Below are 20,693 nucleotides of genomic sequence, written 5' to 3'. Positions count from 1 at the left end.
TAACTGTTGACTGCGATTGGTGGAGGCAGAGCAGGCACAGGTGTGGCAGCAATGGCTGGAGGAGTGCTCGTACCTACAGCAGAACGACAATTACAAAATCCTGAATGAAACCAACAACTCCTGGAAAGAGAATACTAAGTATAACCGCTTTTGTAGCACAGTGTCATTTACCTGAGGAGGGTGTGATTGAGGCAATGGGTGTGGCTATGATGCTGCTGGGATTGAGAGCAGCCAACTGCTGCATCTGCACCGCAGCCACCGTCGCGACGGGAGACAGATATGCAGACTGGGCCACCAAGGCCTGCTGCTGGACGAGCTGGATGGGACAAGACAAGGAGTGAATCCAAAGCTATGGACAACAGGACTGAGACACATCAAGCATGTGTAGGGGTTGTACAGAGATTATTAAGTCAATGCCATTTGAATTAGAACTTCCTGTTTGTGGAATGGAAAGTAATTATGAAAGTATTTCTGGTACCGAACCTAATGCAGCTTCCAGTTATTGCTATAATCCCAATTCAATTTCATCCGAATGTATTTTCTGTAAACTTTAATATACCTGTGGTAGGAAATTTACGAAATGGAACATGATCTTTAATTTTGGCATAAAAAATTTTGATGATTATGTCCCATATAATGTATTTTTGGCTACTGTTACAAATATACCCCAGCAATTTAGAACTAGTTTTGTGGTCCAGGGTCACATATTTTAAAATGTCATTTATTCCTCTGATACAAAGCTGAATTCTCAGCATCATTAGTCCAGTCTCCAGTCATTTTGCGCTATTATGCTGATCAAGATATCGACGTTAAAGACATTTTACATTCTGCAGAAAATTTTCGAGGATTCTTTTATATTTAAAATTAAACTAGACATCTTCTGTAATAATGTACAAATCTTTACAAGCACTCATTTCCGACTCCAAACGTTAGAACAGTAGTGTAAATATATTCTTGTGTGGTGTTAGTGCTCACTGCCTGTGTGTAGGCGTTGTAGGCGCCCAGGTGTAGACTCATGGGACTAATGACACCCAGCTGGGAGGCCACCTGCTGCATACGCCTGATTCCTCTCTCCTTCTCTGTATCTGCGAACTTCACCACCAGACTAGAAGATGCACCCTGAAGGGATAAAGACAAACGTCATTCACAGACAACATCAAATAAAAAGCAACCGAGAAGTCTTGAGTTAAAATATGCAGTGGGTGATGTTAAAACGGAGCACAAAGGCTTCAGTGAGTAAGTATGAATATCTAAACAATGCGCTAGTGTGTTGTGTTATGCTTGTAGGTGTGACTGTGGGAGGAATCCTGAATGCGACCGTGAAGGGAACACTAACCGGGAGAGTGCGGCTGCCATGTAGAGCGCTAATGGCCGCCTGCGCTTCTGCATTACTCTGGTATTTTACAAATGCACAACCTGAAACACACAACACATCATTAGACGGAGCCGGAGCGATGTGGCAAACGCATTAGGCTGACATTTAATAGTCTAGAACAATGCATCATCAAGTGGGAGTATTTGAACATCCAATTAAACAAATCAAATGAAATCCAACAAGCTGAGGTTGGTACAAATGCCCACATGATTTCCCGAAGCCTATGTCTGTATATATGGTGGGGGGGGGTGAAACAGTTAATGATTTACTACAGCAGGTGCATCTGTTCCATTCACACACGCACGTAATTACCCAGAACACACACATCCATCACGTTATAAATCACAGCCTGTGCCGAACGGACTATCATTCATTAGCCAACATACACGTGCATGAGTGAACACACTGGTGCAACCGTACTAGTGCTGTATTACTACAGATGTGCTTTACGACCTGCAATCTTACTGAAAGAGCCTTCCAGTCAAAGACAACTGCAAAGCCTTGCTTGAACAATTTATTTCCAACGATTTATGGTTAATTTGCAATCAGTGCTTTGAAAATGAAAAAAATATTTTTGTAAGGGAACGCAATTGAACACAGACAGAAACTCCACTCCATCTGTTCTTAAGAAGAAATGCAAAAAAAAACTAAGAATAATGGGTAAATATTGATTTTTAATTATTAAATAAATATTCAATTATAAAAATGGATTTTACAAACAATTTACAAAAATGTGTGTGAAAAAAAAAAGGATTCAATAAATAGAACACTCCACTACTTCATTCACAAAAATAAATGCTAAATTATTATAAAATAAGAATTAAATTATAAAAAGATTTTAAAAATCATCATGTGAAAAATAGGATTTATTAAAAGAATATGAAGTGAGCATAGTTGAAAAACGGACAGAAATATACTAAAAATGCTAATGAATAAATAATAGGAATTATGCTTTACTATTTTTATTTTGTATATTTAAATAGAACATTATGAATTATTATTTAAAATATTAAATCAAGCGATTATTCTAAATAATAATAATAAATAATAATGATAATGTTTATTATTAATACATCTAAACATATATACGTGCATCTAAAAATAGAAATATTTTTATTATTCATTATTATTATTAACCATCTATTAAATTACAAAGCAAAATCATTCTTGAGGGGAAAACACAGAGTATTTAAATGTGGTTTGCACACCTTTGCTGGCTCCATCAGGCCCTCTGAGTACCGTGCACTCCTCTATACTCCCAAAAGGTTCAAACATTTTTCTGACATCGGTGTCTGACAGCTGTTTCCCCAACATCCCCACAAACAGCTTCCTGTCTACACACAGAAAGATAGATCATGATAAGTATACATATATTAGAGAAACGGCTTTGTGAGATCATGTATCATCCTTAAGTGGTAATAACTATCAAATCATCGCATACAATATTTGTCACTCTGTGTTAGTGTAAGGTTCATGGTGAGATAACACGAAAGGCCACTAGAGGGACCCACAGGACCGTCACTTGCAGAGCAACACAATGGCACTAGCTCATGTTTTGTGCAGAATAAAGATGAAAGAGCCATTTGCATTGTATTTTTGGCCCGTGTTGCTGTTTTCATCCAATAAGAGATGATTAATTCAGTTTGTACTCATTCCACACCCATTTAATGGGTTTAAAATGTTGATTTCTTGAATTATTAATACATTTTGGTATTTGTAATACACAGTATGAAGTGTGTGTGCACGTGTTTACTTTGAAAACTATCCTCTTAAGTGAGGGTTTGTCTTTGATAACATTCTCAAAGGTAAAAAAAATGATCAAGTATATCAAACATATATGTACATATACGATAAATAGACAGCCAAATGTGTGGTGTGTGTGTGTGTGTGTGTGTGCGTGTGTTATACCTCCTCTTCCCTCACTGTCTGCTGGCTTGACTTGAATGGGGCGGTTCATCTGAAACAGAGCACATGATCACATGACCAACAGCACTTTATAATCCAGCTCTTTCATTTCCTCCCGTGTTTGTGTGTGCTTTTATTGCAGAGCATCATGAATGTATGTGCATGATGTGGATCTCATGACCTGCCCATCTGCCTCAATATTTCCGAGTTAAAAGAAAAATCTCCGCACTGGCTTGGCTTCTGTTCCTTTATCTCTGCTCTCTGCTCTCTCCATGTAGCCTTTGTACTTGTTTGCCTCTATTTGAGGCCTAATCGCCATCTCTCTCTCGCCCACTTTTATCTCTCATCAAGAATCAGTTTTATGCTCTTTCTCTCTCCATCACACCTAATCCTGCTCCTCTCTCTCTCTCTCTCTCTCTCTCTCTCTCTCTCTCTCTCTCTCGGGCACCAGGAAAAGCACACACCCACGCGGGATTGGGGAAGTGATGGGATTAAGCACGCTCGCTGGCTAATCTGGATTACAGACGCACGGCAGATTAAAATGGTGAGAGATTCTGGGTTTGTGAAACAGAAGAGAGAAAGAGGCACCGAGGAAAAGAGAAGAGGGATGGTGATATCAGAGGGAAAAGAAACATGAAAATGGAAAGAGGGAGAGAGAGTAAAGGAGAAGGGAAAGGGGGAAATAAATCAATGAAAAAGAATATATAAACAAACACAAACAAGGTTTGGTGGGGAAAATGCCATTTGACAGTATTATATTAAAATACACAATTCTTCAGTAATATTTGTCTTGTTTTTGGTCAAAATATTAAAACGCGATCAATTTACTTGAGCAAAATTACTTAAAAAGTGAAAATTGCTTTCCTAGAATGTATATTGAAAATATGTGTACATTCTTTTGTTACGAATACAGATTTTTTTTATTTTTAGGTTTACACTTTAACTACAAAACAAATTAGGAAATTAATAAATGCAGTTATTGAATGCTCTTCTTACTTCCACAAATTAAACAATAAAGCACTATACTAATAAAGAATACCATACTAATAAAGAAGTGTTTGTGTTTTTTTAAAGAAATTAAAATATTTATTCATCATGGACACGTTAAATTAATAAAAAAGGCATCTTACAAAACATTGTATTTTAATTTGATGCGGTTTTTCTTTACTGTTCTATTTGTCAAAGATTGCTGAAAAGCGTTTGGTACAAAATCAGCTTTGCCATCACAGGAATAAATTACATTTTAATTTGACATTTATTTTTCACATTACAGATTAGACTATTTAGGATTAAATAAATACAGCCTTAGTGAACTGTATATATATATATATATATATATATATATATATATATATATATATATATATATATATATATATATATCACAATTGCTACAACGCTAAACTGTAAAAGAGATCTGACAGCAAACTATTAAGTCCATATTAGTCTCTAAAAACAAACACTAATTGATTGTTAGGACTTTTTTTTCACCATAAAAATGAAAAGAAAATATGAATTAGCATGAACAGTAGATAGTATTAGTATTGTAATTCAAATGATTTCGCAATTCTATGTGGAATTGTTCAATCACCGCAGCTCTAATTTAAATAAATACAATTAGTAAAGGAGCAGATGAGAGGCAAGGAGAGAAGCTGTGAGCTAAATTGCTCAAATCAACATAAAGGCGTTAATTATGCAGCAGGTGACATTTCGGCCCAATTCAGATCGCTTGGTTTTATCCGACCAGCGGCGATCGCTCATCTGGGGTGCGTATTGATCAGGCACTCGCTCGCAATCACTCACACACACATACACAGCAGTATAAACCATACATAATGACTTTCACTATTTCACAGCACGCCAAAAATATATTACACGACTCACAGAGAAGGACACAAACAGAAGGGCATTTATCAGGATGACTAATGAAGCAGGTCTCATTGATTGCTGCAGTAATGTAAAGCACTGTAAAGATCTCCAACACCCACTATACGTCTGTTCTGGATCAGTTCTTTTGCTTTCCTAGTGTAACTCCCTCTGGTGATTACTAATCTGATCTCAGCTGTAAGAGCTTGTTTTGCAGCGCTTAAATCTGATTTGCCCAAATTGCTTTGTTTATCTTCAGAAAACACCGGCATATGGGGGGGGTAACTTTTGAGGGCATTTTAGCATTGTATTGAGGGCAGCTGTTCACGATTTAGTTCGTACACAAGGTCGTTTAATGGTTCTTCCGTAACTGTGAGACAAGAACTCTTTTCTTGGTCCCCCAAAATTCAAGCCGTTATTTGCTGAAAATCTTGTTAAATAGACTGGAGTTAATGTACATTCAAATATGGGTCAATGGAAACAATGACATTTGATGTCATTAATGTGTCATATATAAGCTACTGATCAAAGGTTTGTGTCAGTAAGAGTTATATTCAGGAAGGATGCATGTTATTGTCTAAAGATTACAGTAAAGGCATTTATAATGTTGCATTATGCCGTTTTACAATGAAAAAAAATGTAATCGTCAAAGAATGCTCAAATACAATGTTCACAATTTCCACATTTTAACATTTATATAAAATCTTTAAAATTACAGCTTTGCTGCATAAGTTACAAAGACCAACCCCAAACCTTTGAATGCTAGTGTATAAAGTTAAGATTTGAAGCGGAGTAAAAAAAAACTAGAATAATATAACAAATATGTCTTCAGATGCGGAATAAAAATACACTAGGATACTCCGACATTAACGTTGAGTAAATGATGACAGAATTTGCCTTTTTTGGTGGACTTTTCTATTAAAATCAGCGAAATAAACAACAACGTCATCACTCAGTCAGTGTTTTAACTGCAGAAAGACATCAGTAAAACAGCTTGTAAACAGAACGTCACATAGCGTTTCATTTACCTCCGGCAAGTCATCAATGTCTACAGCTCATTAGTTCACTAGAGAAATGAAGTCTAGAGAAGAGCATTTCACCAAATATTAGACAACATACTCGTATTTGGTATTCATTTTATATTTAATGTATGTTTATATAACTCTGTTATGACAGCAACTGTGTAATATACATATTTACATATAAATAAATACATTTAACAATAAATAGAAATTGTTATAATAATTTCGTAGTTAATTTAAAAAAATGTGCAATTTAATTTTAATTTAAAGTTATTTTTAAACTTATAGTAATGTAAAAAGGGCCTAGGGAAATCCTAAGGAAATGTTTAAATATAATTGAATTAATTTAAAGAAAAAGCTATTTGAGTCGTTTTTTTCCCGCTGTACCGCGAATAGTTATGTCAAAAGGTGCATGTGATGGTGCAGAATATTTGTGATAATACATATCCATTAAAAGAGAAAGAAAATAAAGCCTTTCCAGTTATACATGCAAAGGTTCTTCTATGACACAAGGGTATAACCTCGTTTTAACCTTTATTTTCGAGAGTGTACAACACACAGCAGGTTGCTGGCCAACTGTTGACTGCACAAGCACTTTGAAATGGTCAGCAAAATGGATTAGGTTAATGACTGTGCCATTTTAGTTTCATTTTCGGAAAGGAGCCAACTCACATCAAGGTTGAGACAAAGGAACAGCTCTCATTTAACATGCATGCATCAACAGGAAGGTGGCAGATCAAACTAAAAAATACTGGAAAGCATCACTTCTGTTCTGATACACTGGGCGGTACAGGCTTCACATGAGGAGCTTTATTCATATCTTTCCTTGCACTGTGATGAGTCACGGAGCTTCAAGGATTACAGAAAGGAAAAACAGAGACAGCGGCAGAGAACAAAAAGAAAAGGGTGAGGAGAAAAAGGTACAAAGGGACGAGAGAGACGGGAAGAGACAAGAAAGAGAGACAGAGAGAGAGAGAGAGAGTCGTGGCACTGCCACTTCAGGTCGGCACGGCAACCAACCCTGTGTCACCATGACAACGGTGAGACGAGCTACCCAGCAGGTAAACAAGGTTGCCCTGGACGACAAGGGGAGGGGAAGGTAGTGATGGGGGAAAAAAACAAGTGAGACAGAGGGCGACGGAAGGATCGAAATGCATGAAAAGTGAGTCTTTGAGAATGTATTTATGAGAACGGAGAGACTAAAGTAGCGGGTGTAACTGCTGTGGTTGCCAAAGCAACAGAGACAGTGCAGACTCTCCATCATCTAGGCTAAGCGAAAGAAACCTGTTGGCTTCCATAAACATGGAAATCAAAAAGACAACCGAACCCAGAGACTCCTCATAACCACACTAATGATTAAAGGACTCATTCTGGCCAATTACTGCTCCCATTATTACACTTCTTTTTTCAACATGCTGTCCCAACAGAACATTAACATGCAAATTAGATACAGTGTATAGATAACATTGTGTTTATTGAGAAAACCAGGTTATGGAATTTTTACACACATAAAGCAAAATGGTATATAAAATCATTTTGTTATATATTCTATAACATAATTGATAGTCATCCTTATACTAAGTTTGTTATAAAAAATCCAGAAATCTAAAAATTAAAAAAATGATTTAATGATTAATAAAAAAATCTTTTTTGCATTTTCATGTCAAAGTCCTGGTGTCCTCTACAGATGACATAGCATTCTCAAATTGCTATTGTAAAATATTATTACAATTTCTAAAAACTGTTTTCTACTTGAATATATTTCTTACTTCAAAAAAAAACTAATTTATTAATGAGTTGGCAAAGCCAAATTTTCAGCATTATTACACTGAACAGAAATCATTCTAATATCTTGGTGTTTAACTAACATTTATTATTACCAATGTTCTATAAAACAGCATTTATTTTTAAATAAACACTTTGTAACTATGAAAATGTATTACTGTCACTTTTGATCAATTTAATGAATCATTGTTATTTAAAATAATTTATTTCTTTAATTAAAAAAAAATAAAGACGACACCAATAATTCAAAACGACCCTTTGTAAAAAAAAAAAAAAAAAAAGTACTGTATTTTTAATGAAAATGAATTATAAAACAATAACATTTATAAATAATGGCAAAAAAAAAAAAAAAAATAATAATAATAATGTTGTGTATTTTTTAATTCCTTATAAAGTAAAGTTTGCGTCATTCATTCACACAGAGATGCACAGAACATGCAGATTCGTACTTAAATAGTATTTTTACGGCATATTTTACGGGTACTATTCCATATTGCATTTTAAGTTTTCTGACCTACTTTTGGTGCATCCATCCAAAATCCATTTTTATAACTGCATTCCGCAATTTCATCTGCGTTTTCCGCATCAAGAAAATCATGAGCTCCTACCTTCAAACACGAGGACATACATCTCACACTTTCCATAAATGTCCAGCTGGTGTTTTTATATAGCAGTAGCACCACTGACATTTAAAAAATAAGTGCATTTTAATCAAGTAAATCCTTACATAAAAGTGAACAACTGAGACTGAACAAATGTGTGCTTGGAATATTGCAAAACACATCTGTACACAAATAAACGTAATCCTGTTCGAGGAAACGAACTGTTTTGCAGAAGGAAAATGCAATTTTACACAAAATATTAATATCTCTCCATACATGCCATCAGAAACACTGGTCGTAACCGCCACTGTGCTCGTCTGCCAGCAAAAACACTCCAATGACATGATGAGCACACACACTTAATCTCCGCCTTGATCTGAGGCCAGGGATTTCAGTGGGATTATAGGATATTAAATCCATAGATTATTCAATCAACTGACATTTACTCTGCCGCCACCCTCCATGTATTGCCTCAGACATATAAATATCATCACGTTTGACCTGTAAAATACCTATGCTTATATACCTGAAACAAACTACGAAGGCACACCCAAACTGCCGTTTCCATTCACACAAAATTCTGAAATCCGGTGACTCATAAGAGCCTAAAAATCAGCTCACAATTCACGTTCACTCATTCACGCACACACTAAATGCCTGCAAGGCATGCTGTTTGTTCATATCCCCTAAGTTTCTCTGTGCATGGAAAGAATGACTGTGTGTGTGATTTGCACTCAAGCTCAAGAGGATCTCTCTTGCGACTGTTGTGTGTGTGTGTGTGTGTGTGTGTGTGTGTGTGGCAGATGTTAAATTAGGTGTGTATCTACACAAAGACTATTCTCAATCTTGCCTCTGTACCCATCATGCAATGCTGGCCATCGCATTGAGCTGGTTCCCTAGCAACCCAGCATCCCTTGTCCCAGCCGTCTCCTGGCAACAGGACCTGCGACCGTAATCAACCTGCACGCCACCCCACCCCCAATATATTCCACTCGCTTTCTTTCCAATCTCCTTTTTTCTGGCTTATTCTTTCTGCCGTTCTATCCATCTCCCATTTTGTAACAGTTACAACAGTTTCATTCACATTCAACACGTCATTCTCTGATTTTTATACGCAAACACAACATCTTGCATTTAACATGAACACTTAAAGAACAGCTAAAAAAAATCCACATTAAGCATACCTTAAATGTATAAATGTACATTTTAGGTGCAATGTATGTCACCATTTAATTTAAACGTACCTTATTTGCTGTCTTATTAAGAAATAGCAAGGAATACAAATATTCCTTTATTATTAATTATTAAGAGGTCATCGATACTGCATGTATGACAATTTTATAAGATTTAGAAAAAGTCCTTTAAATAGCATGTAATACTGCTTGAAATGTCACATCCATTATTCTTAAACAATGTAACACCGTCTTCCCTGGACAATTAAAGCTCCTGAAATCTTTATTCTACAAATAATCAATATACTCTAATCAATTATAGTGCGTTTCAAATGTGTCAATCACTAGACCTCAAGCAATTAAAATGGTAACACAGACTTTAAACTGTCAGCGTCAATGCCTGCTTAAACAGTGAAAGATGGACAGAGGGGGTACGTGTGAAAATGGCGAGAAACAGAGATGTGCATTGGTTGGGCTTGCTAACTCAATATGCATATCAAATTCTGAATGTAGCACATTCAAACAAACTCACTTTTGCCAAGCAAACAGACCTCATATGAGCGATTGCTTGCAATACCGCTGATATCTAACACCCTGAACATGCCGTCAATACTGGTGATGCGGTCCTATTGTTTGAGATGGGGGTGCTACTTTTATTTTTGTCTACTGGAACCAAATGCCAAGTGGATGAGGGGAGCAATGGATTTCAACACTCGTTTCATAAAGTAAATACTATGGGAGCCCGTTTCTGGCACTGAATAAAAAATTAACAAAAGGTTATTGCGAGTATTTCTCACACAATTCTGCCTTTTTTTCAGAATTGCGTGATACAGATTTGAAATTTAGTGATATATAAAGTCGCAATTGCAAGTTATAAAGTTAGAAGAGCGCAATATAAAGTGGAAAAGATTTGGAATTGCATGATATAAACACAAATTTTGAGCGGAAAAAAGACTGATATTGCAGTTTATATCTTATAATTCAGACTTTATAATTTGCAACTGTGACTTTATATCTCGCAGTTCTGAGAAAATAAGTCAGCTAGCTAGCATATTTGAATATATTTGGAGTTTCTTTATTTTAAGGTCCAATTCTTGCTATTAACAAACCATTTACTATGAATTTAGCCTCAAACGACTTATTTGTTGTTTATTAATAGTTAGAAGATAGTTGTTAAGTTTAGGTATTGGTAGGATTAAGGATGTAGAACATGGTTATGCAGAATATGTGTTTTATAATTAATAATAAACAATAAATATGTTAATAATAGACATGCTGATAAGTAACTAGTTAATAGTGAGAATCGGTCCTTAGCAAATGAATAAATAAAGAAAATTATAGTATAGATAGTTGTGCACTTTTAAAAGGAAAGCTAAGGGACAGACGTTCATTTATGTGGTAATTGTTTAACAAATAATATTCTTAAAGAATGAATATTCTTCATTTGAAACACAACTTGCCTTGTAAAAACAGGTATAGAATATTATTTATGTTTCAAAAAATTGTCATGGGCACTTCGAATTGAAAATTCGATACGGCCTTATAACTCATAATAAAATCTGCAAATGCCATATTCATCATTTAGTGCCTTTATGGGTTTTCCTGAGCAACAATATTGATCTGGGACACATTCAGAAAGAAGACAGATTACCACCTGCAAACAAGCTCTTAAGATTGCATGATTTGTTGCAGACGACAAAACCAACCGAATCAAGAGAGGAAGTAGGATGGACCCAAGAGGATCTGTTGTTCGTGACTTTATTATAACTAATGTCTGAGCATCTGAACACCACCGCAAACATAAACGGGATGAAAAGGGGCAGCTAATATTTTCAGCCAAAAGTAGAAAATGGCCATTAGCTAGTTTGTGTCTGGATGGTGTGAAAAAATCTGCTTTGCACAGTGGATAGATGTCCGTCAGATTAAGTTCTGCTCTCACAGAGTGTGTAATCATCAAAGGCCACACACATGCGCGCGCGCACACACTCTTGCTAGCAGATGTCTGTCTTTAAGCTCGTGGACGTCCGCCGCCCTCCCCTTTCAACAGTGGCCCCTCCCCCCCACCACCCGTGGCTCATTATGTCAAATTTTCTTTCATTTCCCCCTTCCCCCAATTCACCCCCTCCCAATCTTTCCCCCTTTTCACATATCCGTCCAATTTCTCTTTAATTAGACCTACTTTCACCTCTCTCCCTCTTTTGCGCTCTCGAACCCTGTAACCCTTCAATTCATCCGAACAATGGACTCATCCTGTCTGGATGTGAGTATAGACACTGACACTAAGTCAAATATACTTAATCGCGCAGCTCTGGAAAGGAAACATGCGCGATTCCGCATTTGACGAGTCGGTTCGCGTTAGTCTGATACGAACGTTTGGCTTTTATTCGCATAAAAAGTACACGTATGAGTTCGCGTATGCTTTTTCACACATAACCCACTTGGGTTTTTTTATCGAAGCACTTTTCGCACATGTACAGTTTCATAGGAACACATTGGTTAAAGTGAGACGTAGCATACCGTGACACATATTTTTAATGCATACAACTATCAATCTGATCTTATGTGACTTTCCGGGGCCCACTAAACATGCTACGACCGAAATCGGAATGAGCGCATTGTACTAAACTACAAACAAACATCCAGACATTCACTCTCACACACTCCATCCCCCTCTCTGATAACACCTGCCCTCCCCTTCCCCACAACAAAGGCACAACAGACGCTCTTTTAAACACGCGTTCAGACGCACAACAACTCGAAAATGCCAAAATGTGTGCGCACACACATCACAGATAGATGTTTAACTACCATTTTGCTAACATAACAACGGGAACGCTGGTTCGGTAGAAATCGGGTGTAATTCAATTCTTTGAATCAAAATTATAATAGCAAAAACAACATTAATAGTGCAAACAGAAGCTATCTGGTCCGTCCTGCTCATCTTCTGCGTTTTGCTTTCTTTTCGCGATTTTTACGGCTGAGGCAGGAGCAAGAGTGAAGTTGTTTCTGAAACGGAAAAATAAAACAACTCGAACCACATAAAAACTCAATGTAGAAACTGATATTTATCTTAATTGAAGTTAGATAGGATCCAGCTGAGTCACATTTTGCCATAAATCGCCAACGCAATAACTGCGTTTCACATTCATCCAGTATTTTAGTCCTGTAGTGCACTATCTGCTGTTTAAGGGAAGGCCAAAGGGAATGTGATTTGATACGTGGCCAATGGATGTATAGAGGAAACTAGAGGTCGAGGGTGTGTGTGTGTGAGTGTGTGAATTCTGTGCCTGATTTAAAAGCGCAAACGAATGCGTGTGCAACTGAAGTGTCTTGGAAGATGCCCGGCGCTTTGTTGTGCCCCTGAAAGTGGGGCCATGTGATAAACAGAGTTAAGCAAACACGTTGGGATGGCAACGACAGGCAGAGAGGGAGAGATAGGAGAGATGGGAAAGATAAGAGGGGGAGGATGAAGAGAGCATGGGATTGGAAACCAGAAAGAGGACTCCAGGTCTCCATTCTCCTCCTCTGTCTACAATCACTGCGTACCTCTCACCTGAAATTAAACATAAGGCCAGGTGCCACACCAGCCATGCCATCTGTTCAACCCCTCCTCCCTTGTCTTCCTTTACCTCTCCATTCAATTCACTGCTCTCAGTTGATCTTTTATTCAGAGTTTCAACGTTGGCAAAACTTAGAGCATTAGGCTTTTTTCCTCACCCAAATAATAAAGAAGCCTAAAAACTGCATGGTATATGATTTTTACGAAATCCCAAAAACATTTGTATTTTTTGAATTCAATTTATACACAAAAAGATGTTTTGAAGAGAGTTGCGAGCATTTGAAAACTAAAACTAAAACTAAAATTAAAGCTATTACAGATCCGTTTTGTAAACTGAAATGAAGTTAATAAAATTAATCAAAAAATGTTGACTTGGTAAATAATTAAATAAAAAAACAAATAAATTACACCTTAATATTAATATTTTACATTTAAAAAAATGACAAACACATAACAAAAATCACAAAAAAATGTTTAAATAAAAATAAAATCTCAACAAAAAAAAAAAAATATTATAAATACGACAATAAATAACAGTAAAATAACACTAATTGAAATCATTAACTTCCAAAAATCCTAGAGACAGTTTAAAATATCTTTTGTGCTTTGCAGAAGAAAGGTTTGGAATAACACAAGAGTGTGTAGATGATAACACAATTGTAGTTTTTGGGTGAACTATCCTTTTTCTTACTATATTTGAACAAGCGGTTATGTTTTCATCACTTGCAAAATGACAATGCACATGCTGAAAAATCCAAAAAACAAATCTGAATTGGTAGTAGTGTGAACAAAGCCTGAGGGAGGAAAAAAAAAAAGAAAAGGTGAGAAATGAAGGTTCCAAGCCAATTTCTGCCTTATCTTATCTGTCTTTCTCCCCTCATCTTGGTTACAATTCCTATCTCACTCGCACACGCACTCTAAACACACATCACGCAGCGTTGCTGGAGCGATTCACTATGATTGACAGGCTGGGGGCCGGGCCTGTTCTGAATGGCAGGTGCCATGAGCTGGTAATAATGCCACACAGCTGGGCTGTCTGCGTGTGTGTGAAAAAGAAAGAAAGAAAGAGAGAGACTGAGAAAGAGGAAGAGAGATTTCTCTCTAGGAGAGGGGGGCTGTTGTTCTTAATAATGCGGTTCCCGTCGTACCTCATGGGGGAGGTTTGAACACCGTCTTACCAGGCTTAGGTGAGGGGGTAGACTAATAGAAGGATGGAGGGATAGAGAAGGAGGAGAGAGGATTTAAAGCCAGGGGAAACCCGCTGATCTGCGCCTGGAGAGGTCGGCAAAGGTCAGACTACTGTCATGCTAATAATGGGATTTGTTCTGGAGTTACTCACGAGCACACATGCGCATAACGCCACTCGCCATAAGGAAAAACAACCTAAACAGATGCTCACAAACATCGATTCCCTAAAACCAAGGCAGAACAAGGTTTACTTTGCTCACACTTTGATTTAATTTCATCTTCTTCTAACACTACTGAGCCAGCTTTCGATGTTATGTGATGTGACATACGGAGCAATAAAGCCATATATCCCTTCATTAGCCTACGTCTGGTGGGATCACAGTTGGCTCAGAGTCTGTTCAGAAGCACCAGAAGCTTCTGTTTGGCCGCTCAGTCCACATCGTGCCTCATCTTTTACGACACGCAGCTTCCTCTAGCGCAAATTAAACTCGCTTAAATAGAATTTGAAGGGAAGCAAAAGATTCCCTGTGGGTTTGCTTGCTCCGAGTCTAATCAACAGGAAAAAAAAATAAAACATTATCACGTGAGCACTGAGTGTATAGTTGTATTAAAGGGGCATTCCACCCAATAACGAAAATACGGTCATCTTTACTCACCCTAATGTCGTTCCAAACTGGCATGACTTTTTTTTAATTTGTGGACCACAAAAGAAGAACGAAGAATGTTCCAGCTTCGGTTCCCATTGTACGAGCAACAAATACAATGGAAACGAATGAGATTGCAACATTCTTCAAAATATCTTTTTTTTTGTGTTCCGCAGAAGTCGCGGAGGTTTGGCATAAATTAAGGCAGATCTGTCATTCCTTAGAAGGACTATGCCTTTGGTTCCTGCCCGTAAATCACAAAACAGAGCGTATGATCTCATCCTCGAGTTTCATATGTTGACGTCAAGCGCATTCGACTCGCAACGCCGCTCGTAATGATCTCGTACATCTGGCAAATCTGAAAAAGTAGGTAATTTACGCACGGAAAACGTAAAAAAGCATTAAAAAGATGAAGGGATCGGAGGTTTCTGAATTTACAGGTTGCCCGTCACGGCGCTGGCACGGCAGATGGCCTAACAGCTAATCAACGACTTCTGAGAGCGACACGATCGCGGATGCCTTCAAGGATTGTGCCCTCCTACATACCTAATTAAAGTCTGTTCAGTCAACATAGATTTTCACAGATCCCGTCTCCTGAACCATATAATGTGTTGTTTCCACTTTTAGAAATGACTTCATGTTCCTCAGCCTTTATGATAAAAGATTTATTCTATACGTAGGCTGCTATATATAGGCAAATGGTTTGTCTGGCTTAAATAAATCTATTTTTTATACAGCCAGTTCACATTATTAACAGCGACAACTCACCCCCGGCAGTGTCTTCTGCTCGTGCAGTGCATTCTGGGCCTTCAGGGCTGACTCCCTCGCGCAGTACGTCAAGAACGCACATCCTGAAGAAAGAGCAAGGATACAACGCGGGATGTAAAAATAAAAACGCACCAGACCTAGACAGACCATGAATAACAAGATGTGTTTCGACGACATAAAAGGATATGACAACTGTGACTAAGAAATGGGAAAATGTCGAACAATTCGTCTTCGCACCGCAGATGCATTTTCTATGAATAGACCCGGACGCTAGACTTTTGGAAGCCAAGTCAAAGTGAAATAGGAGGAAATGAACACTACTGCAAACTAACGGTTAAAGGTGTACACATTAAAACGCAGTATACATAGCACTGTCAAAAGAAGAAACCCTCACTATATGTGCTAACGCAGACGTTTCTCTTAAGATATGAAAAGGAAGCTCATCTAGCACCATTAGTCTCCCATCTCCCCTTGAGACTGTCCGTTCAATAGAGCCGCGTCAATCTCGTTTAATTACCTTTGTGCATTCCCGTGTACTTGTCCTTGATCACCGTAAGCTCATAGATCTTCCCAAACTGCTCAAAGATGGGCTTCAGGTCCTTCTCCTCCAGATTCCGCGGGATCTGGCCAATGAAGAGCTTGATGGCGTCGGCCTCCTTCATTAGGACAGTTTCCTAAGGGGACGGAGCGACAGCTGCGCCCGGGGTTTCAGCACTGGAGAGCGGCTCAGCGGCGGAGGAAGAGTCGCGGCGTTAAACACGAGTCCCGGCGGAAAGGGTTGAACCGTGACAACTCTGAATAAAATTAAAAAAAACAGATAACGCTAAAACCAAGACATTTAAAAACATCGCTAACACTTTATACTAACTTCCGTTCAGAAGGTTTGTGCTTGTAAAAGGTCAGCGGCCAAAAAACGTGTCAAACTAGTAATTCGCACTGCAGGCCAAACATTAACATATAACTAAAAAAAACGAATGTTTATCTGTAAAAAGTATATCGCCGTAAGTGACAGGTTTTTGTTTATGTAAAATACGACAGCGACTACGTGCTCTCGAGCTGTTGCTATGGTTACCTCCTCAAGCTCAACTCATTTCTGTTCTTGCGCGTTTTGCTTATTGGCTTAAACCTACTAAATGTTTTTAAATGTATAACTTTTTTTTTTTAGCCCTCGACCTTTTTGACTTTCTGAACCGTGGTGCTTAACCCCCTTTTCCGCCACCGAGAATCAAAATCAAAACGCTCTGTTCCGCAATCTGAAGGCACGTTTAATTAGATGCAAGAACCACAGACCAATTGCAATTTAATATGCAAATAAATCCGAGAAAGAGCTCCAATCGCCATTCAGCTTGCCAGAATCACGATATATTCTCGATTTTGAATGGCAAACTCTCACACAATGGAAGATCACATAAGCTACATGTGAAAGTATACCGTTAATGGCATCCCTATATTAAAATGATCTAATAAACTAAGTTGGAACAAAGTCATAAATCTGAATTAAATGCATGATATTATGGAGGATAATAAGGATTATATTAAAGTCCAGGCTTACTGTTTGACATTTCAACATCACACAATGCTTCGCAGATTGCTTTGGCTATATATATTTATTCAAAAATTAACATTTTAGATGTTTGAATACACACTAAAAGATCTGTTTGAATTAATGGATTGCATAATTTAAAATACAATAAAGTGTCCCTGAAGATACGTAATATAATACGAGTGATCAGTCAATCTAATTTTAAAAGATTTAAATGCTATAGCAGAACAAAGAAACTTGTGCTACGAGCTCTGGCAGGAGAGCATATTAAAAGTGAACGCAATAAAACGAAATGCATATAAATATTGACGGATATCCCCATAGCTTCTTTGTTTAATCCACACTGGAGGCTCAGGCGTATGTGGCTCTTTGTCACGACACCAACTGCACATACGCACATACATGATAGAGAACAAAAACGTGCAACTATCCATGCAACTTCACGCCTTTAAATCAAAGGCCACTAAAAGAAGTTCATTCAAATTTTACGAGCTCTCTGGTGTTTGTGCAAAGGCGAAATTCGCTCTCGTTTCCTTCCCTCTCTCTCGCTATCTCTCTCTCTCTCTCTCTCTCTTTGTTAATCCCAAGGGGATGTTTGTTTATTTGCTGTCTTTCTGGCTGGTTGTAGAACATACTCTGATATTCTACGTGCACGGATAAAGAGAGGCGATGGAGAGCCGGTGGCTCGAACGCCAGCCACTGTGCATTTAACTAAATCCGTGCATCTGTCACCCTTGAATCGTCTTGGTTTTTGTCTCTCTGTGCCCTCTCGGATATCTCCTGTTGACTAGAATACATGTCTGATTCAATACAAGTAGAAATGCACATTAAATGTCGATTTCACTCACGTTTTAATGCAGAGGCTGTGAAGAAGACGCGCTGTAATGCTGTAGCCTATATTCACGGTGTTGACACTCCGTATAACCCGTAGCTTTTGACGTCGAAAGCCGGTGTCCCCCTCCTGTCCATCTCCTGTCCTCCCTCGGGGTGTGGAAACCGTGATGCTTACTCGGCTTAAGGGAGCGTCTTAATTTTCCTCTCGCATAGCGTAGCCGCAAAACCATTGGGTGCTGTCACATAGAAACAGCTGTCCCTTTCACGTCACCGTAATACTATAGAGGTAAAAATAAAATCTAGTCACGATTTTCTCCTAATCGCGTCTTTATATGTCGATTTAGCATCTACACAAAATGTTTTGCAATTATTGCAGCTTTACATTACATGCATAGCTCAAAAAAACCTTTATATATGAAAAGAGAGACAGTTTTTTTAAAATCCGTATATTCTCACAATTACTGCAGATCATAATAACTAAACTGAATATAGCGCCGTACTATAATTACAGGATGATTAATTTAGTTTTAGGAATGCAAGCTTGACGAAGGCATTTTCCATATGTATGCAAAAAAATCAAACATAAACGGGAAAAAAAGAGGATGGAATAATCATATTTTGAATGATTAAAAAGTAGGTTATATGAATAATAACATCACACATTCCTTAATAAAAAGCCACGATTCATAAACATAAAATATGCCAAAGTTTATTTTCACTGTTGAACACAAACAGTACAAACACACGTCTTAAAGGAAATATAAGCTACATAAATAGGGTTACGGCTCTTTATTCGAGTGTTCGTCTTTTAGGTTTGCGTGTAACATTTGGACGGTCCCTGATATCAAGGACGCTAATCCGCCTTTTGTTCTCGTCGAGCTCTGGCCACGGTGCTGAAACTACGCTGAGCCAAATCATGTTTTCTCGCAAATTAACGCCCACATAAACTACGCGATGTCCCCCTCTATGCAGTCGAGCGATTTCGTTATCTGACAGGCATTTCATTTTTACTCATTCTCTATTACTTGACGATAAAATGAAATAAAACGAACCTTTAAAAAGATTACAGATCGCATCACAAAACCGTGTGCTCGATTTGCATCCGCCGGGACATCAAGCCGCGACTGTTAAACGCTCAATAACCTATATATGAGGTAGTCTGGCTTTTAGGGTAAACTAAATTAAAGTCTAGTGTACTTGTGTTCATTTACTAGGATTGTCAACCATCTGCCAAGAGCCCCTAAATCCAGCCAGTGCTGTTTTATTTTTAACTCTTGACCCCAAATCTATATTAAAACGTGTCTTTCTGATAAACTCATTTTAGCACGAATAAATAGGTAAGCACAAATTCAATATGACCCAAAACACGATCCATTCACGTACACAAGAGCACGCACTTAAAATCACAGATGACTCAACTGGTTATACCAGACAGCTGAATTAACGACGACATCTGCTGGTTATTTTGGCATCGCCTGTTTGTAAGCACTGAGAGCTCGTCAGTGGTGAAAGTCGGTGTCAATTATGCAGGAGGATCAATTCTGTGTAAGCTCCCAGATGCACAGCACGCCACTTGAACAAGAGCCAAGGCGCCCGGACGATAAACCAAAACAAAAGTAGCTTTTTTTATATATACATATGCATTCGCATAAAGCAAACCGAGGCCTTCGCTTGGTGCGAAATGTGATATTGTATCGGCTGCATCCACCTCGCTTCAAGTGAACTGGCATAAAGGTCACCTACTGATATACCCTGACCTTTATGCTGTGCATTCTTTTGAGCAATAACCCGATTTGTCAGTTCTGGGTTGGACACTAAACTAGGCCTATACGGTCTTACTCATCTATATAAAAAAAAATCATTTACATTTTCCTATGTTATATAATATGTAGGCACGCTGTTGTCTGCGTATTCATTACAAGAACATCAGAAACCACAATAAATGCATCTAACAAGAGAGCAAGCGAACCCATGAGACCTGTGATAATTGCCTATAGCAATAAAGCTCCAGCTCGGTTTGTACCAACAGAGGGAGACAGAGCTCTAACTTTACTATGTGCATTGCATTTGTCCTGAAGGCCTCAAACAACTTTAGGAAAATAAAAGGTTTAACCAGTAGGTGCACATCATCCAGTCAATCTCCATTACACAATCTAAGTTTAAGACTACTATTATATTCTGTCCATTGCACGCACAATAGGATACACACAATAGTTTGCGCATTTCACCGCAGGAAAATGTACCGCTGGCTTTGCATGGCGCACTTGCGGCCTGACTTACAGTTCTTACGAATATAAATAGATTAACACATGCTGAGTGCGTTTTGTCCAACTGCTTACCTTGATTTGCAAGCGGATGGGATCCAAGGGCATTGGACGTCCCCTCAAGCACTCTGTTGCTGGGCAGACAAAGTCCTCACCAGAAGATCTG

General features: G+C 38.1%; 1 protein-coding gene across 4 annotated transcripts in view; it reads right to left on the bottom strand.

Moving 5' to 3' along the window:
* Window positions 1–20,693, bottom strand: part of LOC122323511 (CUGBP Elav-like family member 3) — a 46,830-nt gene that overhangs the window by 6,244 nt on the left and 19,893 nt on the right. For 3 of the 4 annotated variants that reach the window (XM_043217386.1, XM_043217387.1, XM_043217385.1), the window contains exons 2-11: window positions 20,603–20,690; window positions 18,278–18,541; window positions 16,404–16,680; window positions 15,887–15,969; window positions 3,284–3,332; window positions 2,584–2,709; window positions 1,337–1,416; window positions 976–1,119; window positions 172–316; window positions 1–73 (exon numbers count right to left, since the gene is read on the bottom strand). The exon at window positions 1–73 is cut by the window's left edge and continues 77 nt beyond it. In XM_043217386.1, coding sequence (XP_043073321.1) covers window positions 1–73; window positions 172–316; window positions 976–1,119; window positions 1,337–1,416; window positions 2,584–2,709; window positions 3,284–3,332; window positions 15,887–15,969; window positions 16,404–16,548 — 845 coding nt within the window. In that variant the 5' untranslated portion in view covers window positions 16,549–16,680; window positions 18,278–18,541; window positions 20,603–20,690. Of the gene's footprint in view, window positions 74–171; window positions 317–975; window positions 1,120–1,336; window positions 1,417–2,583; window positions 2,710–3,283; window positions 3,333–15,886; window positions 15,970–16,403; window positions 16,681–18,277; window positions 18,542–20,602; window positions 20,691–20,693 lie in introns of those variants that run through there. The other variant, XM_043217384.1, reaches the window with a different exon arrangement.

This window comes from Puntigrus tetrazona, chromosome 19, assembly GCF_018831695.1.
Source record: "Puntigrus tetrazona isolate hp1 chromosome 19, ASM1883169v1, whole genome shotgun sequence".
Taxonomy (NCBI): Eukaryota; Metazoa; Chordata; class Actinopteri; order Cypriniformes; family Cyprinidae; genus Puntigrus; species Puntigrus tetrazona.
The sequence above is the reverse complement of the archived record's forward strand: the minus strand, read 5'-3'. Positions and strand labels throughout refer to the sequence as shown.